The 23,799-nt window shown below is 43.4% G+C and overlaps 2 protein-coding genes across 2 annotated transcripts in view; both read left to right on the top strand.

The window, feature by feature from the left end:
• The window catches only part of LOC144785826 (adiponectin receptor protein 2-like), a 368,390-nt gene extending 350,580 nt beyond the window's left edge, over positions 1-17,810 (top strand). Inside the window, exon 7 of the mRNA XM_078664672.1 lies at positions 17,541-17,810. Within this exon, the coding sequence (XP_078520798.1) occupies positions 17,541-17,690 (150 nt within the window). The 3' untranslated portion in view covers positions 17,691-17,810. The remainder of the gene's footprint in view (positions 1-17,540) is intronic.
• Positions 1-23,799, top strand: part of LOC144785825 (rho guanine nucleotide exchange factor 3-like) — a 326,449-nt gene that overhangs the window by 2,861 nt on the left and 299,789 nt on the right. The window lies entirely within an intron of this gene.

Here is a 23,799-nt window from a genome sequence, read left to right as displayed (position 1 = left end):
TCCTCCAGCTTAGTACTGCGGTCGGTGAACACCGCATGTCTCTTGGGCCGTTACTCCCATTCTGTGTGGAACACGGTCATGCAGATGCTGCCACAGTGCACAGAGGAGGCCCGTGCCGTGCAGTGGCTGAAGGGAGAGACTCAGCAAAGTTCGCCATACGGTGTGGGCTGGACACCGCTGACTCGCTAAGCAGGACGATTTCAACGTCAGTAGCCCTAAGACGCTACGTCTGGCTGAGGTCCACTGGCTTTTCGGTTGATGTCTAAGCTCCACTTTTGGACATGCCCTTTGTTGGGCATTGATTATTTGGTGACAAGGAAGACAACGCGCTCAACTACACTCAAGGTTAATTGATCTCACGTGTTCAAGCACCAGGATACCTGTAGATCTATAAATGCGGAATACAATACAATACAATACAAAGCAATTCCGGGTAGATGATCAGCTCTTTGTTGGCTATGTAGGCGCCAAGAAAGGTTGGGTCGTTCTTTGCATCAAAATCTGCTATTCCTTAGCGAAAAAGTAAACCTCCAGTGGGGTTGTGCGCCCATTCCACAAGGGCAACCTCAGCTACTACTGCTTTGGGACGTGGGGTCCCTCTTCATGACATCTGCCAGGCAGCTATGTGGGCTTCATTGCACACCTTTACTACTTCGTGGACAGCCAAGTCCGGGGATGGCTTCTTTGGCCGTTCAGTTCTCCAGGACTTTCTGGTATGAACTTAGTTCGCAGACCCACCTCCGGCGTTGGTATTGCTGGGGTATCTATTCTAAGGTGAGGAATCCATAACTAATAGTCTTTTCAAATGAACAAGTTACTTACCTTCGGTAATGATATATCTGTAAGAGACATATATTAGTTATGGATTTCTCACCGCCCCACCTATCCTCCCTGTTCTGCGAACGGACTTCTAGGGTAAGGGACTCCCTTATATAGCCCTAGTTTTGTGCATCAGTCGTCAGTGTCTTTTATGGCTCTGCGCTTCTGGCGTGGAATGTCGGGTAAAGAACTGACGCCAGCGTACAGGGGCGACGTCTAAGTAGATACAGCGTCGTCATTCCTGCGACCACAATGCCAACAATGAACGCGGAGTCAACCGACGCCACCTACCGACGCGCAGGGGTACTGCTGAAGAAATATTCTCCGGATCTAGTCGGACGCCTGGGGGTAATTCTAAGGTGAGGAATACATAACTAATATATGTCTCTTACAGATATATCGTTACCCAAGGTAAGTAACTTGTTCATTCGGCAACAATTCACAGAAACAAGGATAGAAATGAAGGATGGTTCTAAGCACCAGAGGGTATAGAGAGACTGTAAATTCACTATTTTGCTGAAAGTTGTGAGCACATGGGTAATCTTTTGTATTCAGAAAAAAGATGCCATATAGTCACACTTATGAATTCCAGAAAACAGTGAATTCTATGAGAGCGATGCAAAACATTACTACACACAACAGGCACCCCTGTAAGCCAGTTTAAAACAGAGAAAGGCATTAAACAATCATTAATTGAACATATAAAACGTCAAGCTCATGAATATCTGAATATTCATGAGCACAGATTTGAAAGTTTGAGAAAATTTGCAAATGTTTCTGTGTGAAAACTTTCCAAAACTTTCCAAAATCATATACATTTGTCATTCATTAATCGTTAGAGTGCTTTGAGAGAAATTCCTGACTGTAATTCTTTTTATTTCTTCACAAAATGCAAATATTTCTCGTCAAATACTCTTCCAGTTGGAGGTGAAAGGCACAATCTAACCCTCATTATGCTTGCATCTTGTGTCTCCCAGAGATTCATCACCCGTAAGTTAGCCAGCACTTCTAAAAATGTAGGAAAGGACACTTGAGGTATAAATCAATGGTCTGTAGGTGGAGATTTAAAAAGAGACACTTCATGGAGAAGACAAGTTGTCCTGTTTGACGTTGGGGGCTGATATAGTGGCAACATGCTCATCACAGCATGTATGCCATCAAGATATATGGCGTTGATGGACCTGTCTCTGCCCCATCGTGATTTCAAAGCACAATCACTGTTCATGAAAAAGTATCAAAACACATCATCAAAAGCAACATTAACATACAAATATCACTCTCCATTGTCGTCAAGAATCATTGAAGTCGAAGACCTCGGAGTTGGGTAGAATACACGTTTTGACTGAATGCATTAAATAGCTGAAGAGGAAGAGTCTCCCTGAGACTTCTGATTTGGAGTACTTAATGTCTCCAGAGCTGAGAAAAACTGAATAACATTCAGTATCTGCAACCTCTGTGTATAGATTCAGAATTACTGATAGATTGGGTCTCTTGGGGATGGTGAGCACTTTACCCCCTCAGACAAGAGACAGATGGGTGCTGAAAATTTGCTACTCACTGACGTTCAAATCTCCTTCTCCAGAAAATCTACCAAGAACATCCTATCAATTAAATTGTGAGCAACTCCAAAATGAAGTGAACACCATATTAAAGAAGCAAGTGAGAAGTTCCTTGTCATCAGAAAGGGAAGGAACTTTATTTTACTTACTTTCTGGTTTGAAAAAGGGGTCGTAGCCAGGACTTAACAACCATTCTCGATCTCATGGAAGCCAACAAATGGACAAGGAAATAAACAAGCATTGGCATAGCCAATAGGTCTCGCTTTTGAGACCTTATAAGTATTTAGTTATGCAGCCGAATAACCTTGGTGCAACAAAATCAACTGTTGCATGGCTAAACACTTATAAGGTCCCAAAGGCGAGACCTATCGGCTATGCCAATGCTTGTTTGTTCCAGTGGTTACTGAAATGAGCCTGACGTTCTACTCGTCTGCAGTTTTCCCTGAGCTGGCGTGGGGAGAAGTCACGCCTGACCATGAAGCTTAATAAAGCCTTTTAATTACAAGCTTATTAGTCCCAGAGCTTCATATAACAACATCATTTTGGCGACGACTTGCCGGCTCAATGACAAAGTCGCAGCGTGAACTTCAAGATCCTGTGAAAGCAGTCAGGAAAACAAACCCATGAAGGAAGGTTGAGAGGAGCACTTGACACCCCCATGAGGATTGTAAAAGACAGTCTGTGGATTTGGTGTCAATGCGCAAGTGCAACAGAAAATGAATGTGGAGCGTCGCTGAAAGAAAGAGGAACTAGCGTGATATGCTGTAAAGTGAAAGAGACACCATGTTTAAGTGTAGCAGGAGGATTGTTTTTTAATAGCTGAAAAAAGCAAACTTGTGAAAGCGATTAGTTGAGGCGAGCGCAAGACATCCCATCTCTAAAAGTACATTTTTGATATAAAGACCACTGTCACATTGACGCAGTTCGATATTGTGTGTTGCAGCGGAGGCACAGCGCAAGGTAATCAGATACAGTGGGGGAGAGATAAAACAAGAGCGGCCGGGAAACTGAAAGTACGGCCGGCCAGCCATGATTAATTAGGGGAGGAGAAGCCGCAGAGCGCACGCTAGGCGAAGCCCTTTGATGTGCTGTGCGGCCGTGAAAAAATGCAATTAAGAGGGAGGGAGGGAGGCTGATGCGCGTGCTTGTTTGGTCACGTGATTCACGTGAACTCAAAGAAAACCGCAGCAAAAAGCCCTTGGTTTGACGAGCTTTTTGAGCACTTGAATTCTCGCTCCGCTCAATGCGCTTGCGCGCATTGATAGGTCGCGAGACCTAAAAATCATAATACTGGTTCTATATCAAAATTTCCCTCTTACTCAAGGTTAGCTGATGTGCACCATAGACCTTCAAGTTGCCTATTTTCACAAACCAAGTCAAACATTAAAAATTCAAGTAGGCATCAAACACCATACGTACAAAGTCCTTCCGTTTGGTCTAAAATCAGTTCTAAGAACTTTCTCCAAATGTATGGTGGTTGCAGCGCCATCTCTAAGGAGGCAAAATATTTTGTTTACCACTACTGAGATGATGGATTGAATACAGGTTCAGCTTTATAGGAAGCTCTATGCCACTACCACGTGAATTCTGCTATTCTTTGAGCCAACAAATAAGCTGCACAAAATAGATCGCTGTTCTCTTTCAGTCCATTCACCACCTCATGCTGTGTTAAACACTCAGGCCGTAAAAGTGTATCTTCCAGAGGAGAGAGTGTCATCTTTCGGACTACGGTGTGAGAATCACCTAAGCTGCCAAATCCTACTACATGACAAAGTACCTTGATCCTAAATCAGTGGCTTCCTTTATATTCCTAGTCCTTAATGCCAGACTACACTAGACCTCTTCAGCAATGTCTATACAATCAGTGGTGTCAGACTCACTCTATCTCAGTCTGCAATCTAATCATTCCGCTGCTGGTGCAGATTGCATAACCTATTGAAAGGGCTTCCATTTCATCAAGTCATCCCAACACAGACATTTGTGATAGATGCCTCTCTAATAGGATGGGGCACTTACATGGTTCAAAGCCAGGTTCAAGAGATTTGGTCAAAGAAAGAAATTTTGTACTACATCTTTTGGAAATGAGGGCATTCCATCCAGCTCTCAAATCGTTCCTTACAGCTAACTCTTTCCCAATTCAAACAGATAATACAACAGCAATGTATTATTTAAACAAAGAGGAATGAATGTATTCTAGACCTCTGTCTCTGAAAGCTCAATCCTTCTGGGAGCAGCCTGCATCAATAAATTTACAGATTAACAATATATCTTTCAGGTACGTAAAATGCATATGCAGATTCAGTTAGCACAACATTCAAGAAAATTACTATGGGTTCTGGATGAGAAATCTATGCACTACATCCTTCCCGAGTAGGGTTTGATCAACTAGACCTCTTTGAGACACATAAACCAAAAAATGCCCAGACTTCACCTCCAGATGCTATCATCCGGGGACAAAAGGGGAATACCCTTTTGATAAATTGGTCAGGGACGTTTTTATTTCTTCTGCTACCCTTGATTTGGTCAGTCATAATAAAATTCAATCCAAGTGGCAGTGATCCCCCTACAGAAAAATAGGGAAGAGTAAAATATTAGTTAAAATTAGTAACAATATTTTTGTATTTCATATAAATATAAATTATTCTTGTATATTTTATTTAATTGTAGACCAAAATAGAAAAACTACTGCACTATTCACTTAATTGTACTTTAAAACATAATTCTCCAATATTGGGGTGTCTTTCATAGATTCACATGCCTGAGTCCCCATGTACATAAAAAACAAAAAACCTTGGTAATGAACAACCAGGAAGTAAAGTAGCCCTTAGCTACAAGAGAAAAACTTCCACAATCATGACTATCATAGTCATTATGTATTAGTCCAAACTGCAGCCAATCAGGCGACAGCACCCACCAGAATGTTCTCCCCAGAGGCTCAGGCTCTCAGACTTTCTACCACATGTCGTGTGAAGGGAGTCTCCCTGAGCTCTGCTCAGTACTTCACTATTTTTTCTGGATTTCACTCCCTTTTCAGGATGTCATCTGCTAAGACGTCTCTCCTTAGACCTTCTGAATCTTGTGGGAAGCTCCGGCTATTTTCAGAAATCCCCACAAAAAGTGCATCTACTGCCTATATCCAGATCAGGAGGTGAGAGATTGTAAGATTTGCAGGACCTTCCTTCAGAAGACCCTCAGAGATAGAAAAGGACGCCTACTTCTGTGGCTACAAAAGATTAAAGATCAGGATAACTCTTTATCTTAGGTGGGAAGTGTGGCCTCAGGTTCAGCTGTGTCCTCCAGGAAGAAGATGGCTGAGGAAGATTTAACTTCTCGTGGGGCATAGGTATCGAGAAAAGTTAAACCCTCTAAGGGTTCTAGCTTGCCTTCTTCAAAAAAGGCTTCTCAACCTTCAGAATCTACTCCTGTGTCGCCCCCAAGAAAGACTGGAAAGTCTCTGGCGTCAAAAAGGCTTCCTGAGAAAGATTTTCCTCAGAAGAAAACCCGGTCGACGGCGTCGTCGATGGATCCTCCGTCGACGATTCTCATCGTTGACGCTACTTCAACGTCGACAGTTACCTTCTTGTCACCGAAGCCTAAGATGATAGTGCCGTCAGCTTCATCTCCGTCGACGTTGGTCTCTGTAGCAGTTAGACCCATCTCGTCGATGAAGGAAATGCCATCTATCGTCGACGACGAAGGTTAAGAAGATCCTGACGACGGTGGCATCGTCGACGAAGACTGCCTCGTCAGCTGCCTCGTCGTCAATGAAAACTACCTCGTCGACGGCTACCTCGTCGACGGAGACTGACTCGTCATTGACAGCCACACTGTCGACGAAGACTGCCTCATCGTCGATGGCCTCATCATCGACGAAGAGTGCCTCGTCGTCAAAGACATTGTCTACGAAGATTGCCTTGTTGTCGAAGACATCGTCGACGAAGATTGCCCCGTCGACGAAGGCAATATCATATCATCATATCATGCATTGAGGTATTTTGTTGATGTAGATTATCCATTGCATTTACTCAGCCCATATATATATATATATATATATATATATATATATATATATATGATATTCAGTCACAAAAATGTTCCATCATTCCGCTTCTTGTTTGCCCTCTGTTTACCCCGTTTCCTTGCTCACCAGGTAATGCTGGTACAATCCCGGAAGCTTTTGGGACGACTGTGGGGTTTATAGCTCACTATATAAGTTTGATTGCGTATTGCAATAATACATAACGGAGACCCATTCATCTATCGTTGGTACTGGACCTTTCGCCCATCTCATTGCAACTCTCTGTTTGACCAATCGCAGCCCAATCGCTACCAATTTCCTAATGGCTTTATCTATATCATATTCTAACCCTAGCAGGGGCAGTGTAGGGCTGGGCATGAGGGTATGTCCTGTAATCTTGCTAAGTTTCTAAAACAGTTCCCTCCCAAATGCTCAGGACTCTTGGACAGTAACATGCGACGTGTGTAAATCCCACTGTCTGTTCTGGGCATCTGTGGCAAGCTGCAGTGTCCCGCAGACAGCATTTGCAAAGTTTTTCAGGTGTGTAAATCACCCTATTGTTGTATTTAAAGTATGTGCCTACTATTTACGGATATACACTTGGTGACTGTGCAGCAATATTGCCAGTTCTTGTTGTCAATCACTAATTCTAGGTCTTTTTGTCAGTCATGCCGAGTTTTCAGGAATAGCGTTCATTTACGGTCCTGTGCTCTACCATACATTATGGTTACTATCTTATGGGGGGGTCATTGCCTGTATAATGTATGTAAGTATTGGCATGTCTACAGGCTCCTGCAGGTCATCTAGTAGCTCATGCCACGCATGTCTAGTCCTGAGATGTTGGATTTTGTTCAAGTGATGATGCTACTATCCCTTCTTTAGGTAAATCGTCCCACTAACAGACCACACCACTACAAAGGAAATCCCCCAATTGCACTATTCCCATTTTTCACAGAGCGCTGGCTACTTCCTTTTCTTTGCCGGTTGGGAACCACATGCACCACTCCAGTGGGACAGATGCAGAATATAGTAGCGCCCCACTTGTTTTTCCAGTAGGTATTTCCACGCGTGAATTGTGGTATATAAGAGTCTAAAAACGCCAAGCCTCCCTTTGTCGTGTGAAAAATCATTTGTGGTAGGGTATCAGGGTCAGCTGCATCTCTTTCGATGTACCTATGAGGAACATCCACCGGCCCATGCATCCAAATGTATGCATGTGAGGCTTGAGCTACCATATAGTATAGTTCTAAATCTGGTGCGTTTAGGCCCCCCATGGAGTAGGGTAACGTCAGCATCTCCCTCTTAACCCTCAGTTGTTTTCCCACCTATGCTAACCGAATCATTAGGGGTCTTAGTGTTGTTAGTATATGGCCCGGTAAGGTCATAGGTATATTTTTTAAAAGAAAGAGAAATCTAGGCTGAACGACCATTTTCATGATAGAGACGCGTCCCAGCAGCGGGAGGGGCAGTTTAATCCATCTTTCAATGTCGTCCTCAAGACTGGAAATGGCCTTCCTATAGTTCTCCATAAGGACTGTATCAGAGTATGTGTGAATTTGGACTCCCAGGTAGCGTAGTGGGTCAGTGGACCATTGCATGGGTAGATCGAGCTGTATTGGGGTGGTGCAAGGGGTTAAGGGGAAGATAATGGATTTAGACCAAGTAATGTGAAGTCCCAAGACTTGACCAAATTGTGTGACTTCCGACAGCACAGGGCTGAGAGTCCTTTCCGGCTCCCGGACATATATCAAGATATCATCTGCATATGCCAAAGCTTTTAGTTGATAGCCAGGAAATCATACTGCCCTTTGTCCGTAGTATTCTCTTAATGCACTTAGGAGTGGTTCCGCTACTAGTGCACATAGGAATGGGGATAGAGGACACCCCTTGCGGGTGCCACTCATTATATCTATGAGGGTGGAAACGGTGCTGCCCACCCGCACTCTGGCTCGCGGTAATGTGTAAAGCACCATGACCAATCATAGAAACACATCCCCCAACCCCACTCTATTCAGGACTCCCTTCATCAATGGCCACTCCACTGAGTCAAACGCCTTTCCGGCATCAAGGAAGAACGCTGCGACCTTGACTTCGGAGTCTATCCTTTGAATGGTCCCAAAAATAGTGCAAAGATTGTAAGTAATGTTTCGTCCTGGGACAAAGCCAGCCTGCTCCAGTTTAACTACTAGTGGGATTAGAAGAGACAGTCGGTTCACCAGAATTTTGGCAAAAATCTTTGTGTCTACATTTAAAAGTGACAATGGTCTGTATGGAGAGCAGGCATCCGGGGGCTTCCCAGGCTTCAAGAGTGTAATGATACCTGACTCCCTCATGGTGGGGGGCAGCTATCCATTCTGAACCATCTCCTCATACAGAGTTATTAAGTGTGGAATGAGCAATTCCTGAAAGATCTAGTATATAAGTTATTGTGAGGCTGTCGGTACCAAGGGCTCTGTCTTTGCGCATCGTTTTAAGTGTGGATCGAATTCCACTCGGGTGAAGAGGTGCCATAAGGTGTTCCCTACGGGCACTGGTGAGCCATGTCATTTGTATGTGTTCTAGATAATGTTGGATTGCCTCGTCATCGACAATCGCCTTAGTGGAATATAATTCGGAGTAATATCTATGGAACCTGTAGGCTACGTCCCTGGGAGTGGTGAGTTTTTGTCCTGCCTTCATCTATGACTTCCAGGATCACTGCTGCCTCTTTTTTAGGTCATGTGAGGCGCGCTAGCGTAGCCCCTGGGCGCTCTCCCTCCCCGAAGACCCAGGCCGACGCATATTTACCCAAGTGTTTCACCTCTCCACCCGCTGTGTCGTGAAATTCCTTTAAAACCTTTTTAATATCTTCCAGGAGTTTGGTCTCCCCATTTTGCTGGTGGGCTTGTTCTAAACTAACTGTTTCCCTCTTGAGTCTTGTTAGCCTATCTCTTCATGCCCGGAGAACCCCCGCATGTTTGGAAATTGTCAGACCCCTGATGTATACCTTGAACATTTCCCATACCGTGGTGAAGCTATCTACAGAGCCTATATTTATTTATTTTTAAAATTCAATCAACTGTGACTTCTGTTTTAAAAACTAGGTCCATCAGTGAGTATTAGGGAAATCTCCATAGGAAGGGTGCGGCTGCCCCCACACAAAAGTATTTCCCTAGTATAACTGGTGAGTGATCAGAGTATGTTCTGGGCAGTGTGTTGCATACGTCAGCCAGAGGGAATAGGCTTCTGAAGATCAACCAGAAATCTATGCGTGTCGTAATCGGCTGAGTAATGAGTGTATCCTGCAGTATTTGGGAAACGCTGCCTCCAAACATCTACGAGTTCTAGTTGCTCCATTATCTCTGATATCACTCCAGCTGCTGCCACAGGGCGGTAAGGGGACCTTTTCGATCTGTCTTTCCCAGTGTTTAATATGCAATTAAAATCACCCCCCATATTAGAGACAAACCTTCTACTCGCATTAATAGTGATCCCAGTGTCTGGTAAAATTCTGGATGCAAAAAGAACAATTGATGGACAGAATGCAGAACAATGTCATACATTCACCACAGTACCGAGGTCTGGGCCTAAATGCATCGTTTTGTGCTTCCCATGCCATTCCAGTTTGAACCAGACATATGCAAATCAGTCTTGACCCTGCGCCCAATGGGAACAGTCCAGCCCAAACTGCCAGGCTAGGTCCTCCCCGGACTGGAAACAAGCATCCTAGGACCGGTTTCGGGGTTTCACCCCTCATCAGCCACGATAGCTTGACTCCAGAGGCATGGAGAGCACGGGACCCACGTCTGGGCATACCCATCTCACTCGGTGTGACAATTGCAAAAAGAAAAATTGATGGACAGAATGCAGAACAATGTCATACATTCACCCCAGTAAAGAGATCTGGGCCTAAATCCATTGTTTCTTTGCTCCCTATGCCATTCTAGTTTGAAGCCAGACATATGCACATCAGTTTTGACCCTGCACCCAATGGGAACAGTGAAGCCCGAACTGCTAGGCCTTTCCAAATATATCCTCTCCAATGGAAAGAGCCCTTTATACGCTAGATTTAGAGAGAGTGTAAAAAAAATCTTTACAGATAAAAATAGAAATTTCAGATAGTTAGATCATTAGTTTGTGAATTATGCGCCTATTGAAACAGGTTTCGCCATTACAAAACAAAACATTTTCAGGTCACAAAATTATCTTTTTAAATATGTAATTGTGTTAATTGTGCATTTAATTGATTATTACATTTTAGGAGTATGGTGTATATATTGTGGGGGTATGTTGTGGAAAGTTAAATAAATGTAATTACATATTTAATAATTTTTTATTAAATATATAATTTGCTTTGCTAATACATATTTATATAATATTGTAACATATTATTGTAAAATTGGATGATGGATTTAACCCAGATCTCTTGACTGAGAGTGAATGTTTTGATTTGTCCTGTATTCCGTCCATCAACTGTGTGTCTTTTGATTGGTAAAATTATGGGTCATCATAATTTGGGCTGTATACATTGTCTAATATGACTTCTTGTCCCCCTTTATGGCATTTAGCTATAATGTACCTTCTGTTAGGGTCTAGCTGTAAACATTGCAACGTAATGCCTGATTGCGGATTAAACCATATTAGAACTCCCCTAGAATGCGATGTAAGGCCTGCCGAGTGTACAATACCTTGAAAGTTTCTATGTGACAGCATTTTAATATTAGAGACAAGGTGGGTCTCTTGAAGCATGGCAAGATCGACCTTATGGTGTTTAAGGTGTGCTATCACTTTCTGAGTTTTTCTATGCTTATTTAGTCCTCTAACATTCCAGGTCATGAATCGTACTCTATTACTCTTCTTACTTTTGCCTCTATGTTTGCCATCGCTCAATTGTCTCTTGCTTTGTGTCCATATGCGCCTCTTAGCGAGCCACTAAGTAAAGGCCTGTCGTGCCAAAACATAAATTTTTTTTTTCCACAACAGGGAAAACATAAACTTTTAACAAGACTTAATGCCCACCTCCCCACCCCACGATATGCAGCCCCAAACTTTGCATAATCGACTATTCACCCCAAAGATACCCATCTCTCAACATATTCAGCAAGGAGTACATAACTGACCCAGTGTGGATCACAGGGTGGATCACACTCTAGGGCAGATGTTGCTGGTGTCTGAGAAGCTACAACCCGGTCCTACCTTTTACTGTATGGTGTAAAATGCTTCCCACCCTACGTTAGGATGATGACGCATCCGCCGTAGGCCTATTCTGTACCCAGCTGTTTCTGTCTAGGGTAGAATTTGGCACCAGCTTAAGAGGAAAGACTCCACCAAAGGTACCCCCTCTGCTGACACCTTAGCTACTTCACTTTTTCATTCAATTTTATATTTTAGGCAGGAAATTAGTTAACCATCCAGTATATTTGCCTCATTCAATGCGACAGCTATCCATTCTGAACCATCTCCTCATACAGAGGCAGTTCGGGCTGCACTGTTCCCATGAGGCACAGGGTGAGACTGATTTGCATATGGCCATGTCTGAACTGGGGTGGCAGAGTGGGCTAAAGAACCGTGATGGATTAAACCCAGATCTGTTGACTGGGTGTGAGTGTTTGATTGGTGCAGATGCTCCGTCCATCACCACCCCCTTTTGTACCACTTTGTTCGCCATAAGTTGGCAGGGTATGCTCAGACGTGAGTCCCTTGCTCACTTTGCCACTGGATTCAAGCAAGCTGGGCTGAAGACGGCTGAAATGCCAGAAACCGGTCCTCTGAAGCTTTTTTCCGGTCCAGGGAAGGCATGGCTTGGCAGTTCGGGCTGAACTGTTCCCATGAGGCAGAGGGTCAGACTGATTTGCATATGGCCATGTCTGAACTGGGGTGGCAGAGTGGGCTAAAGAACGGTGATGGATTAAACCCAGATCTGTTGACTGGGTGTGAGTGTTTGATTAGTTCAGATGCTCCGTCCATCACCACCCCCTTTTGTACCGCTTTGTTCGCCATACGTTGGCAGGGTATGCTCGGACGTGAGTCCCTTGCTCACTTTGCCACTGGATTCAAGCAAGCCGGGCTGGAGACGGCTGAAATGCCAGAAACCGGTCCTCGGAAGCTTGTTTCCGGTCCAGGGAAGGCATGGCTTGGCAGTTCGGGCTGGACTGATCCCATGAGGCACAGGGTCAGACTGATTTGAATATGGCCATGTCTGGTCTGGGGTGGCAGAGTGGGCTAAAGAACGGTGATGGATTAAACCCAGATCTGTTGACTGGGTGTGAGTGTTTGATTGGTTCAGATGCTCCGTCCATCGCCACCCCCTTTTGTACCACTTTGTTCGCCATAAGTTGGCAGGGTATGCTCAGACGTGAGTCCCTTGCTCACTTTGCCACTGGATTCAAGCAAGCCAGGCTGAAGACGGCTGAAATGCCAGAAACCGGTCCTCGGAAGCTTGTTTCCGGTCCAGGGAAGGCATGGCTTGGCAGTTCGGGCTGGACTGTTCCCATGAGGCACAGGGTCAGACTGATTTGCATATGGCCATGTCTGAACTGGGGTGGCAGAGTGGGCTAAAGAACGGTGATGGATTAAACCCAGATCTGTTGACTGGGTGTGAGTGTTTGATTGGTTCAGATGCTCCGTCCATCACCACCCCCTTTTGTACCACTCATTCAATGCGAACCATAATCCTGTCCTTGCTCAAGAGCTCTACATGTGCCCACCGTCGAGCCAGCCTTATATGGCATGTGTGAGTCAAATTCCTGCACCAATTCCTATTGAGTTCTGTTATTACCTGTGCCCACAAATAGTGCCAGTCACCGTGGTAATCTTCCTGTTCTGACGCTTCCCCCTCCTTATCGTGTTGTCAATTAGGGGTGCTCTTCTTATGTGCCACACCATGAAGCTTTTAAAGTGCAATACCTGTTTAGGGTCTGAGAAGACATGTGATGTCCCCTCTGCTATTACTCGGAGCTTTGCAGGGTACAGCATATTATAGTCTAAGTGCAATTTGCTAGTCTTCTCTTTGCCGGGGCACACAGACACCGGGCCTCAAGCACTGGCTGAGTAAAGTCGGGATAAATGGATATATTCATACCCTCATGTCGTAATTCTTGTAGCTCTCTGGCTCTACGAAGGGCCATGTCATGGTCCCTATGATTAAGGAGCGTCTCAATGATGGGACATGGAAGAGCTCACGGGGCTGGTCTTGGAGCGAGCGATCTATTGCGTGCTCCACCACAAACATGTTTGAAAGGTTTTCTCTAAGCAATAGAGTGGCCCGGAGCTTCTCCACGTAGTTCTCCATGTTTGTGATGCTTGTGGACTCAGGTACCCCAACAATGCGGATATTATTTCACCTGAAGTGTGCCTCCAGGTCCTCTGCCTTAGCTTGGACACTCCGTAGAAGTTTCTCCATTTTTGTCTGTGCCTGTGAGCCCACTCTGAGAGAATCCTTGGCCTCAGACACTCTTTGTTTGACAGCGTCCAGTCGCTCTGTATGTTTGTCAAGTCCCTCAGACATCCTGTCCAGGCGGTATGAGAGTGCATCGATTTTCCCGTCAATTTTATTCAGGCTGTGTTGCATTGCTGCTAGGATTTGCTTCAAGTCCGTGTCAACTGGCGAGTTGTTGGATTCTGATCCAGATTCAGACTTTTTTTTCAGTGTCTTGGTATTTTCCTTGGTTCAAATTGCAGTTTAGACTGTGATTTTTTTGGTTCTGCCAATTATCGCTCCTTCGTGCTTCTGCATATTTACGGCGCCAGGCTGTTGGGCTGCGAGTTTGGATGTAGGGCAGCTCGGTCTAGTACAAATGTATTCCTCAAGCTTATTTCTGTTGCTTGCTGTTTCGATATGGAGAGGTACCACACACCACTGGGGGAGGGGTAGAGAACTGGTCTGGGGCTTCTTACTCAGGCCCACATGTCTTTAAGGGGCACATCTGTTGCCACCCACCAGCTTCCTGGGTCATGGTCTAAATGTTGTGTCCAATATATATAACGCGGGAGCTCTCCGGCCTCAACACCCGCCTGGCCCATTCCGCCACTCCGAGGCCATGCATCTCCTCAAGGGTACAGCAGCTCCGGTCCCCGAGTGGGCATAGGAGAGGCCCCGGAAGCGCCAGCAGACACAGGAGGCCACACCCTATCCAGTGCACTTGGCCCACTCTCTCCAGTCGGGGCTAGCAATCTTCGGTGCCCGCTCCGGCGACACAGAGCCAACCTCTTTCCTGATGCTCTCTAGAGCCCCGGCAAGCCGTGCGCTGATCAGACTAGCCACATTGCCGCTCGGGATGCCCACAGTCGGCCCTCCCTCGACGGGCAGGGCTCCACGCTTGCCCCACCATCGCCTCAATCACCGGCCTCCCTTAGGCAAGGCGGACAGTAAACAGCTCGTCGGGCACTGCAGGGGTGACAGCAAAGTCTGTTTAGCTATCTCAGGGTGAGTTATTCCCAATGGGGAATGGGGAAGCAGGATTATGTAGGATTGTTTCCGGGCTTACGGAGCTCTGCTAACTTGTGAGCATCTTGGAGCCAGACAAGCTCCACCCCCCAAATTTCGTTGTAAGTTCTGTAGATGGTGGGAGAAAATTATACCTAAATGTATTTTATGACTTTATTAATACAGACTTTTTTAAATAATTTTTTTATATGTGAAATAATATTCCAATTACTTTTTTAATAATGTTTGTAATATTATTATGTTTTTAATTTTTACAAATGTTTTAATTTTCATTCTTTGTTTACATTTTATATATTACGTTTTAAATATTTAATTTTAATATTATTTTGTTTTTAAAATTAATTTTTGTAGACATTTTGTTTGTTTGTAATGTAGTACTGACTGTAGTGGGAATAATATATTTATTTTAATTTTAAAATCCAACACTTTCCATACTGTTGAACTGACTGGAGTGTGAATAGTAAATGTTACCCCTCTGCAACCCAACACTTTCCCTACTTTTGCACTCACTGGAGTGGAAATAGTAAATTTTACCCCTCCGCAATGCAACACTTTCCCTACTTTTGCACTGATTGGAGTGGGAATAGTAAATTTTACCCCTTCGCAATCCAACACTTTCCCTACTTTTTTATTGATTGGAGTGGGAATAGTACATTTTACCCCTCCACAATCCAGCACTTTCCCTACTTTTGCACTGGCTGGAGTGGGAATAGTAAATCTTACCCCTCTGAAATTCAAGACCTTCCCTATTGTTGCGTTGAGTGTAGTGGGGTTTTTATTTTTTTAATTATTAATTTTATTGTTGTGTTAATTGTAGTGGGAATAGTAAATTGTAGTATTTTGCGCTGTTATATTTTATGTAACTTATTTTTATTGTAGTTAGAGTAGTAAATATTATTTTGTGTTATGTAAAAGTTTTGTTTCTGTGGGTTGTGTTAGGTGGGACTACTTATTTTTATATTTATATAGTATAAAATTGTTTCTTTTTTACTGTAGTGGGAAATGTATACGGGCCCGATTCACAGAACTAACTTAAGACAAAATCCTAAACTTACTACTTTTGGTATTCACAGAAGTTAGGATTTTGTCTTAAGTTTGTCTTAAGACAGACTTAAGACATACTTAAGACAAAATCCTAACTTCTGTGAATACTAAAAGTAGTACGTTTAGGATTTTGTCTTAAGTTAGTCCTGTGAATCGGCCCCTATGTATTTATTTTATTTGTTTATAATTTTTTATAGTATCATTTTTATAATTCTGTTGATTTATTATAATAATATTTATAATTTGCAATCTTTTTTATTTTTGTAATTATTTCTGATAACATTGTAAGAAATGTATGTTGTTTAATTTTTATTTAAATTTAATTTGGTTTCCTTTTTGTAATATCTTATGGTTTTGGTACATTTAAATATGTATACATATATTTTTTATAATATATTGTTTAGTATTTTTTCAATTATAATATAATTTAAAATATTAGTTTATGTATTTGTTTTATATATATATGAATGTTTGTATATGTGTGTTCACATTTTTAAAAGTACATTTTTTGTTATATTTGTTTAAATATACTTTACATTTTTTAATAAATTAATGTTAGTATTTAATATACGTTTATTTTAATATTTTAAATTATATTTATCTAAAAATCAATATTTAATACAACCATGTTATTTTTAACAATATTTTTCCCCATATTCTTGTACTTACCTTTTTAAGTGTCGCAAGTGGATATTTCTGTATCCTATATTTCTCCCTCGATATTTACCTTGCTATTTTTTATGTCGATATTCTGTCAGTGAACCGTTCTATAGGAAGTGAATTTCTAACTGAACTGCATACGTTTTAAAAAAATTCCTTTGCATTTGCACTTATATATATATATATATATTGACGAATGTGCTGATTATTTGTACTGGAACTGAATATAATGTCAAATGCTACTAAATCACTCAACTAATAGCATTGTTTATGTTCTCTGCACTTGCACTTTTATATATCAGATGAATTGATTCTACCAGAACAGTATGGATTATAGCGCAACATATTATCATGGCACCCAATTGATCGCACTGTATACGTTTCAAAGACGTATGATCTTTGGGGGTGATTACAATGGCGGTCATACTTTCCTCCGACCACCATCATTGTGGGGCTTAGGACCAGCTGCCTGTACTCCACCACATGTAAATATTGTATTATATACAACATATTTGTTAACTAATGCCTGTATTTAAGGGAATCTCATCCTGATTTTTTTTAACTCCCTATGCGTTCTATCTGCTCAGTTGTTGACCTAGAATTTATGAAGGACAGAATGGAGAGTCTCACAAGGAGCACACTTTTTTGTATTTATCCACTTTAAAAACAAATACAGACAGAAAATGTGTTGTTTTTGTCTGTATTTATCTGTAAAAATCAATAAAAACAGAAAACTGGGAGCCTTAATTATAATCCATAGTTTTCAAACTTTAGGTAAAGGTTCCACACAGCTCTTCCAGTTCGCCTCAATGCTGCAAGCTGCATCTCTCAGTATTTTAGTACCAATACACCTTTCCTGACCTGGAGCCCCCATTTTTAACAATACTGCCCTTAAACTATTGAATCCAAACTTGCGGTGTCATGTCTGGTTGAGATGTATTCCCTTGTGCTGTTTGATGCTCTCTCTCTCTCTCTCCCTCACTGACTCTTGGCCTCTTATTGTTTCCCTTTCAAGTTCCATTCCCACCAGATCTTCCACGTGCTGGTCGTGGCGGGGGCGATGATTCACCTGTATTACATTTCACGAATACAGGAGTTCCACTCTTCCACTGGCGGAGCCTGCGGACCTGATGGGCAACGACTGGCCTCTAAAATGCTGAGCTAATGATGGAAAAAGGATAACAGATCTACTGCACCTAGAAGACGGTCCTTACTGTGAAGGGTTATGGGCACCATTGGGGTAGCTCGTGGCAAACAGTACTTCAATAAAATGTCTTTATGCTTCCCTCCATAGCCTGCATTGAAAGTCTCTTGAAAGACGTGGGTTTGTCTGGTCTGCATATTAAGGATTTCTGTAAAGTTTTAATCTCAACTTTGAACAAGCTTCTACAAATGGATAAGGAATGAATGACCATAAAATAGCCCCACCCTGTACAGCATTCTGAAGCACTTCAAAATATGTCTATTAATAATTGTTTGCTTTTCTGAAAAGATGTTTACCAACTTTTTAGCTTCGTGTGACATCTTTACAAACAGGAATGATTTCAGAGCCTTTTCTGGGCTGATTTTTTTTTTCTTCTTCTTTTTCAATCTTTTTTGTTAAATTCCTTCAGTAGTTGTGAAGTGTCACATGTGGAAAGAAGAATGCTGAAAGTGACAAACACCCCAGATATACTCTGTCTCCCTGAGTCCCACAGAGTTAAAAAGTACCCTTTTTTGAGAGAGAATTCTCAAAAAGACATTAAAGTACAAGACAAAAGAGACTTGCTAGCCCTCTACCAGTGCTGCTTGCTCATCATCTCAGCCTTGCTCATCGCCCACACCATTGTCGACAAATGTCCCTCATTCAGTCATTGATCCACAAAAACCTTGTTCACAACCTTTTCGACTACTTCATCTTTGACAGTCTTGTCGACCACTTTGTCAAATACATCATTGTTAGTAAGGGAAAAGAAAGGTCTACATGGTTCCAATCAAATGCACAGGACTGGTAGTTGTCACTCTGGGGCCCATTAGGATGTCGGGCGCATTGCCCCCGCCAGGCTGGCGGTAGCCACCGCCAGCCTGGCGGGGGCAATCCACCCGACATCCACACTCGTTTTCCCCACCGCCATATTAGTATGGCGGGGGGGACCTCGGCGGATGGAAAGACCGTCCGGCGCTTTTCCGCCCCGGTCCCCTTGCGGCCGGGGCGGAAAAGGAATAATATGGTGGCGGTGTCTATCAGACACCGCCAGCCATATTATGATGGTTGTATTTAGGTGCCTTTCCGTGGCGGCAGAAAGGCATGCGGTCTTCACTCTGGGGGCCCCCTGTGGGCCCCCAGAGTGAAGGAGAGGTGGGGGGTGCACACGGGGGGTACCTGTGGTACCCTCCTTCATTTGCATTTACAAAGCGGCAAGCACCGCGCAATGCCTGCCGCTTTGTAAATGCAAATGCTGAAATGCATTTTTAACATTGTGGCGGGCGGTGCAGAGAGCGGGCGGGCGGTCCCGAATACCATCAGGATGGCGGGCGGACAAAGTCCGCCCGTCATCCTAATGACCCAGAGTCAGTTCTTTTTCCTGTTTGTGAAAGTGGGACCTAGGAAAACTGTGGTTGTTGTTGTTGCCCAATTTAAACAGCTTTTTCTCAAAGAACACATGTTTTTACAACTTCATTGAAAACATACCATCATTGTGAAGGATTTAAAAGCATGTTAGGCTTTCCCAGTGACGTTCTTTTGTCACAATATCTACACTATGTCAAGTGCCATTCATGTGGCAGAAAAAAACTGTGTCAGACCCCCATCAGGTCTGTGTAGTCTGCCTCCCAACCTGTCATTCTACCACTGAATTTGAGTTTTGGCTAAATGTTTTCAGAAGGACAATAAAGGATTGTGAGGAGATCTAACTCCATGGCAAATTACAAGTGGTGATGGCCAATTAGAAAGCAGACAAGGCCTCCATTGTTACCCCAGTCACTACCAATGTGCGTTCCCCCCTGAAACTGTCGACACCATCCAGGATCCCTAATAGGGAATTCGTGGGAAGCAGTCAATCCGTGTCAAATTATTTTAGACAGTGTAGAAAAATATTTTGCACAGTACCGTGCAATGATGAGGTATTCTTAGACCAATTGGAAGAAACCACAATCTCCATCTGCATATTTGGGACAAGAGGCATTGTGCTCATTTCCATTACTGCAAAGTGCTGGGGGTAGTGTAAGCCATGTGTAGGTATTTTAGTGCTATAAGAAGGTGCATGAAAATGACCAACTCTCTCTCATGGCAATTTTCGCGTCCCACCAAAGGTCCCATGTGTCCTTACCACCGCTCCCAGAGAGGCCCCAAGGAGTACAGGGTGTTTTTCTCGAAAGGGATTTATAGATTATCAAGATGGCTCCCAGGCAAGTTGAGCCCCTTCCTGCTCCCCTTTCTCAGGTCCTTCTATTTATTAATTCTCTTACCCAGCAGGGTTCTGCTTTGGGCACCTTAAATGGTTATCTTTCTGCTATCTCAGCCTTTCCGCTCTTGCCAGATCAGCCATCTCTTTTCAAATCCCCTGTTGTAAATAGGTTTATGATAGGTCTTCAACATATGTTTCCACCTTCATCATGCCTCAGTGGGCCCTCAATCTAGTACTCACCTTTCTGATGTGTGCTCACTTTTGAGCCACTGCATAACTGTCCTCTCAGGCTCCTTACAGCTAAGACTGCCTTGCTAGCGGCAATAACATTTGCCTGGATGGTCAGTAAGCTGCAGGCTTTGTCATCTAAACCTCTGTACCTAAACAACTTCCCAGAGAAGCTGATTCTTTACAGTAGAGCTTCCTTCCTGTCAAACATTTTCATTCCCTTTCATATAGGCCATTCCATTACCCTACCTTCCTTTTATGCTCTGCCATATACATCTAAGGAAGAGGAGTGACTCCGACTGGGCCAAAAAAGAGTGTTGTTGTTCTACCTGGACCACACAAAAGAGTTAAGGGTAGATGACCACATCTTCGTGGGATATGTTGGAGTGAAGAAGGGGACATCTGTGCAGAAACAGGCCATCTCCCATATGGATCGTGCTCTATATTTAACCTCATCACTGCGGCGCGAATTCCGCCGCAGTGCTGAACATTCCGATCACGGGTGTGGTCATGGCGGCTCCCGGCCGTCATCAGCACACGCCCACCGTGACTCATGATGGCCAGGAGCCGTCATGAGCATCGAAGAGGTTAAATCTGCAACGCACTGGCCTTGAAGCAACGCCCTGACGGTTCGCTTGCTCATTCCACCAGAGCTAAGGCTGCAACCACTGCGTACCCGTCATGGACATCTGCTATGCAGCAACATGGGCCTCTGCACACGTTCACCAAGCATACTGCCTGGACAGTCAAGTCCGTCGGGCGGGCTCTTTGCTTGTTCGCTACTGCAGGACTTCATAGTGTGAAATGGTTTTGCAGACCCACCTCCAAGGAGGTTTTGCTTGGGTTTGTATTCTGAGATAAGGAATCTGAAGCTAGAAGTATCTATCAGATGGAAGAGTTACTTATCTTTGGTAATGCCTTATCTGGTAGAGACTCTATCTAGCCGCAGATTCATTATCAACCCGCCCAGCCTCTCCACTCTCCGATCAGATTTCTAATGACATGGGTTTTCCTCTTTCACAGCCCTAGTTTTCCACATCAGTGGACAGTATTCTTCGTGGCTCCAGTCTTCTGGCGTGGAACGTTTTGAAAAGAAGCTGACGTCAGTGTGCTGGAGTTGTACCCATTTTGTCACCTCGCACAGCACTTCTGGCACAGATGACTCCATGTGTAGCTGAATGACGCCACCAACTGGTGCGTAGGGGTACTGCTCCTGAATAAATTCTGGGTCCTGTCTGATGCCTGGGGATGATTCTAAGGTAAGGAATCTGCTGTTAGATAGAGACTCTACCAGATAAAGCGTTACAGAAGGTAAGTAACTTTTTCATTAAAACCTACCCTCCCAGACAATTGTGACAGATGCCTCTATGCTGGGAGGGGGTGTTCATTTAGGGCAACTGTGTGTTCAGGGCCTATAGGCTCCAAATAAAACACCATGCCACATCAGTTTCGTGTAGCTGGGAGCAGTACACCTAGCTATTAAGTAATTCCTGGCATCTCTGACAGTAGATCAGGTTTTGGTGCAGACAGACAATACCACACATATTCTATCTAAACAAATATTGTGGCACTATATTGCGACCTCTGTTGCTGGAGACCCAGAATATCTCATCATGGTTACAAGACAGGAGTCGTTTGATAAATGCAGTGAACCTTCCAGGACAATGGACAGATCTTTACAGAAATATTTCAAAGAAAATCACACATGGGTCATCAGTGGCAGAGTTTTGCAAGATGTCTTTTCTGCCTGATGAGCTCCCAGAGATAGACCTGTTCTCCAAAGTTCTAAATGCAAAATGTTTTGTCTTTAAGGGAACCAGTATCTTTGAGCAATGCTCTTTGATAAACAAGTCTGGAACTTTATGCTTTTCCTCCCATTACCACTAATTCCAAAATTATGGCGATGCAAAGCAACCCAAATTCTAAATGCTCCTGAGTGGCTCATACAATGATGATCCACAGACCATCTACAAATGTCCCTGTGGCCACATAAAAGCATGCCATGCTGCCAAACCTGTTGACAAGGCAACAAGTTCAACTATGTCATCTGAATTTGACCTCATTGAATTTAGTAGTGTGGCTCTGAAGTTCAGACAATATGAACCCTTAAAGTTGCCTCAAGAATGTATAGATGTTTCAAGGGAAGCAAAAGACCATCAACAAGGAGATTGTATTCTTTAAATTGAATGAATTCTTCAGGTAGGTGGTGCCAACATTGCGGGCCTGATTGCTTCCTGCCAAGAAGAAATAATGTTGCCATATCTTCTGCATATCACCAAATCCAGTTTGCAGTTCACATCTATAAAAGTACATCTTGCCGCAATAATGGCATACAGAAAGACTGCAGCACACGTTTCCTTTTTCAGAATTCCTGTACACACTTGTTTGAAGAAAGTTTCCCATTTCAGAAGAAACTTTCACCTCCATGGGATTTAAATCTTGTAATTCCTAGATTAATGGGCCCTCCATTCAAGCCTAAACACAGTGTTTAATTGCAGCAGCATCTATCTTGAAAGATGGTTTTATGTGCCATTACTGTAAGTGCAAGAGGTAGCAAATTACAAGCTCTCTCATGCGAGGCCCTAGAGGAAAAAATTAATTATTTGATGAACCGAGTGGCAGTTGTGGCGGCCTCGTTGGCAGATTTGGGTAGTGAAGTTGAGGAGAACCGGAGAGAGGCGAGAGAGTATGACCTTAGGGACAAGATGGAATCTATAGAAAACAATGCTCGGAGGAACAACCTGAGGTTATTAAATATCCCGGAGGGGAAAGAAGGCGAAGATGTCAAGAGCTTCATAGGGAAACTACTTACTAAGTTCATACCTGGCCTGGAAACATTATCTTTGGAACACGACATTCAGAGGGTTCATAGGGACCCTTTCAGGAAAACCGGCATAAGAAAAAATCTATGAAATATTCTAATTCATTTCCAATCCTACTCCCTGAAAGAAAAGATCTTAAATGAGGCGCTTAAGGCTGCTATACACAAAAAGGGGGGATTGGTCCTTCAGGAATTTTTTCCGATATCTCCTTGGCCATCCAAGATCACCAATGGGAACTAGTCATTCATATCCAAGAGTTAAAATCACTGGGGGCAAGGCACAAATGTGTTTCCCTGCGCCCTTAAGGATAATGTGACAAAATCAGATGCACAATTTTAGGGATCTCAAAGACGTGGAGTCATTCATAAAACAGATAAAAGCAAAACAAACAGTGTAAGATAGTGGCCAGAGCGGGCAGGACCTCGATGGGCGAATATGTTTTGCCCAGAGAAGGAAAAGAGGGTTCTCCTGGGGTGGGGTGAGGGCTTGGAGGGTAGGATGCACTCCTTTGTTGACACACAAATTTGTACATGTTTGATGGGAGCATATAGATAAAAAAAGAAAAAATATGTCAGACTTTGTGAATTATGAGACATTTCTGGTAAGGGGCGGAGGTCGAATAACTGTTGTATCTACAACCATAGACACAATGTCAATTAGCATTATGTCATGGAATGTAAATGGATTGAGGGTCAGGAGAAGGAGGCAGAAGATACTGGAATATCTGAAAGTGGCAGAGAGAGAGATCATTATTCTACAGGAGACTCATCTGTTGAAGTCTGAATGGGAGGAGGTCATAAAGAAGTTGCTGCATTTAAAAATAAGGCTGTTACGGGTA

This window comes from Lissotriton helveticus, chromosome 10, assembly GCF_964261635.1.
Source record: "Lissotriton helveticus chromosome 10, aLisHel1.1, whole genome shotgun sequence".
Classification (NCBI taxonomy): domain Eukaryota; kingdom Metazoa; phylum Chordata; class Amphibia; order Caudata; family Salamandridae; genus Lissotriton; species Lissotriton helveticus.
The sequence above is the reverse complement of the archived record's forward strand: the minus strand, read 5'-3'. Positions and strand labels throughout refer to the sequence as shown.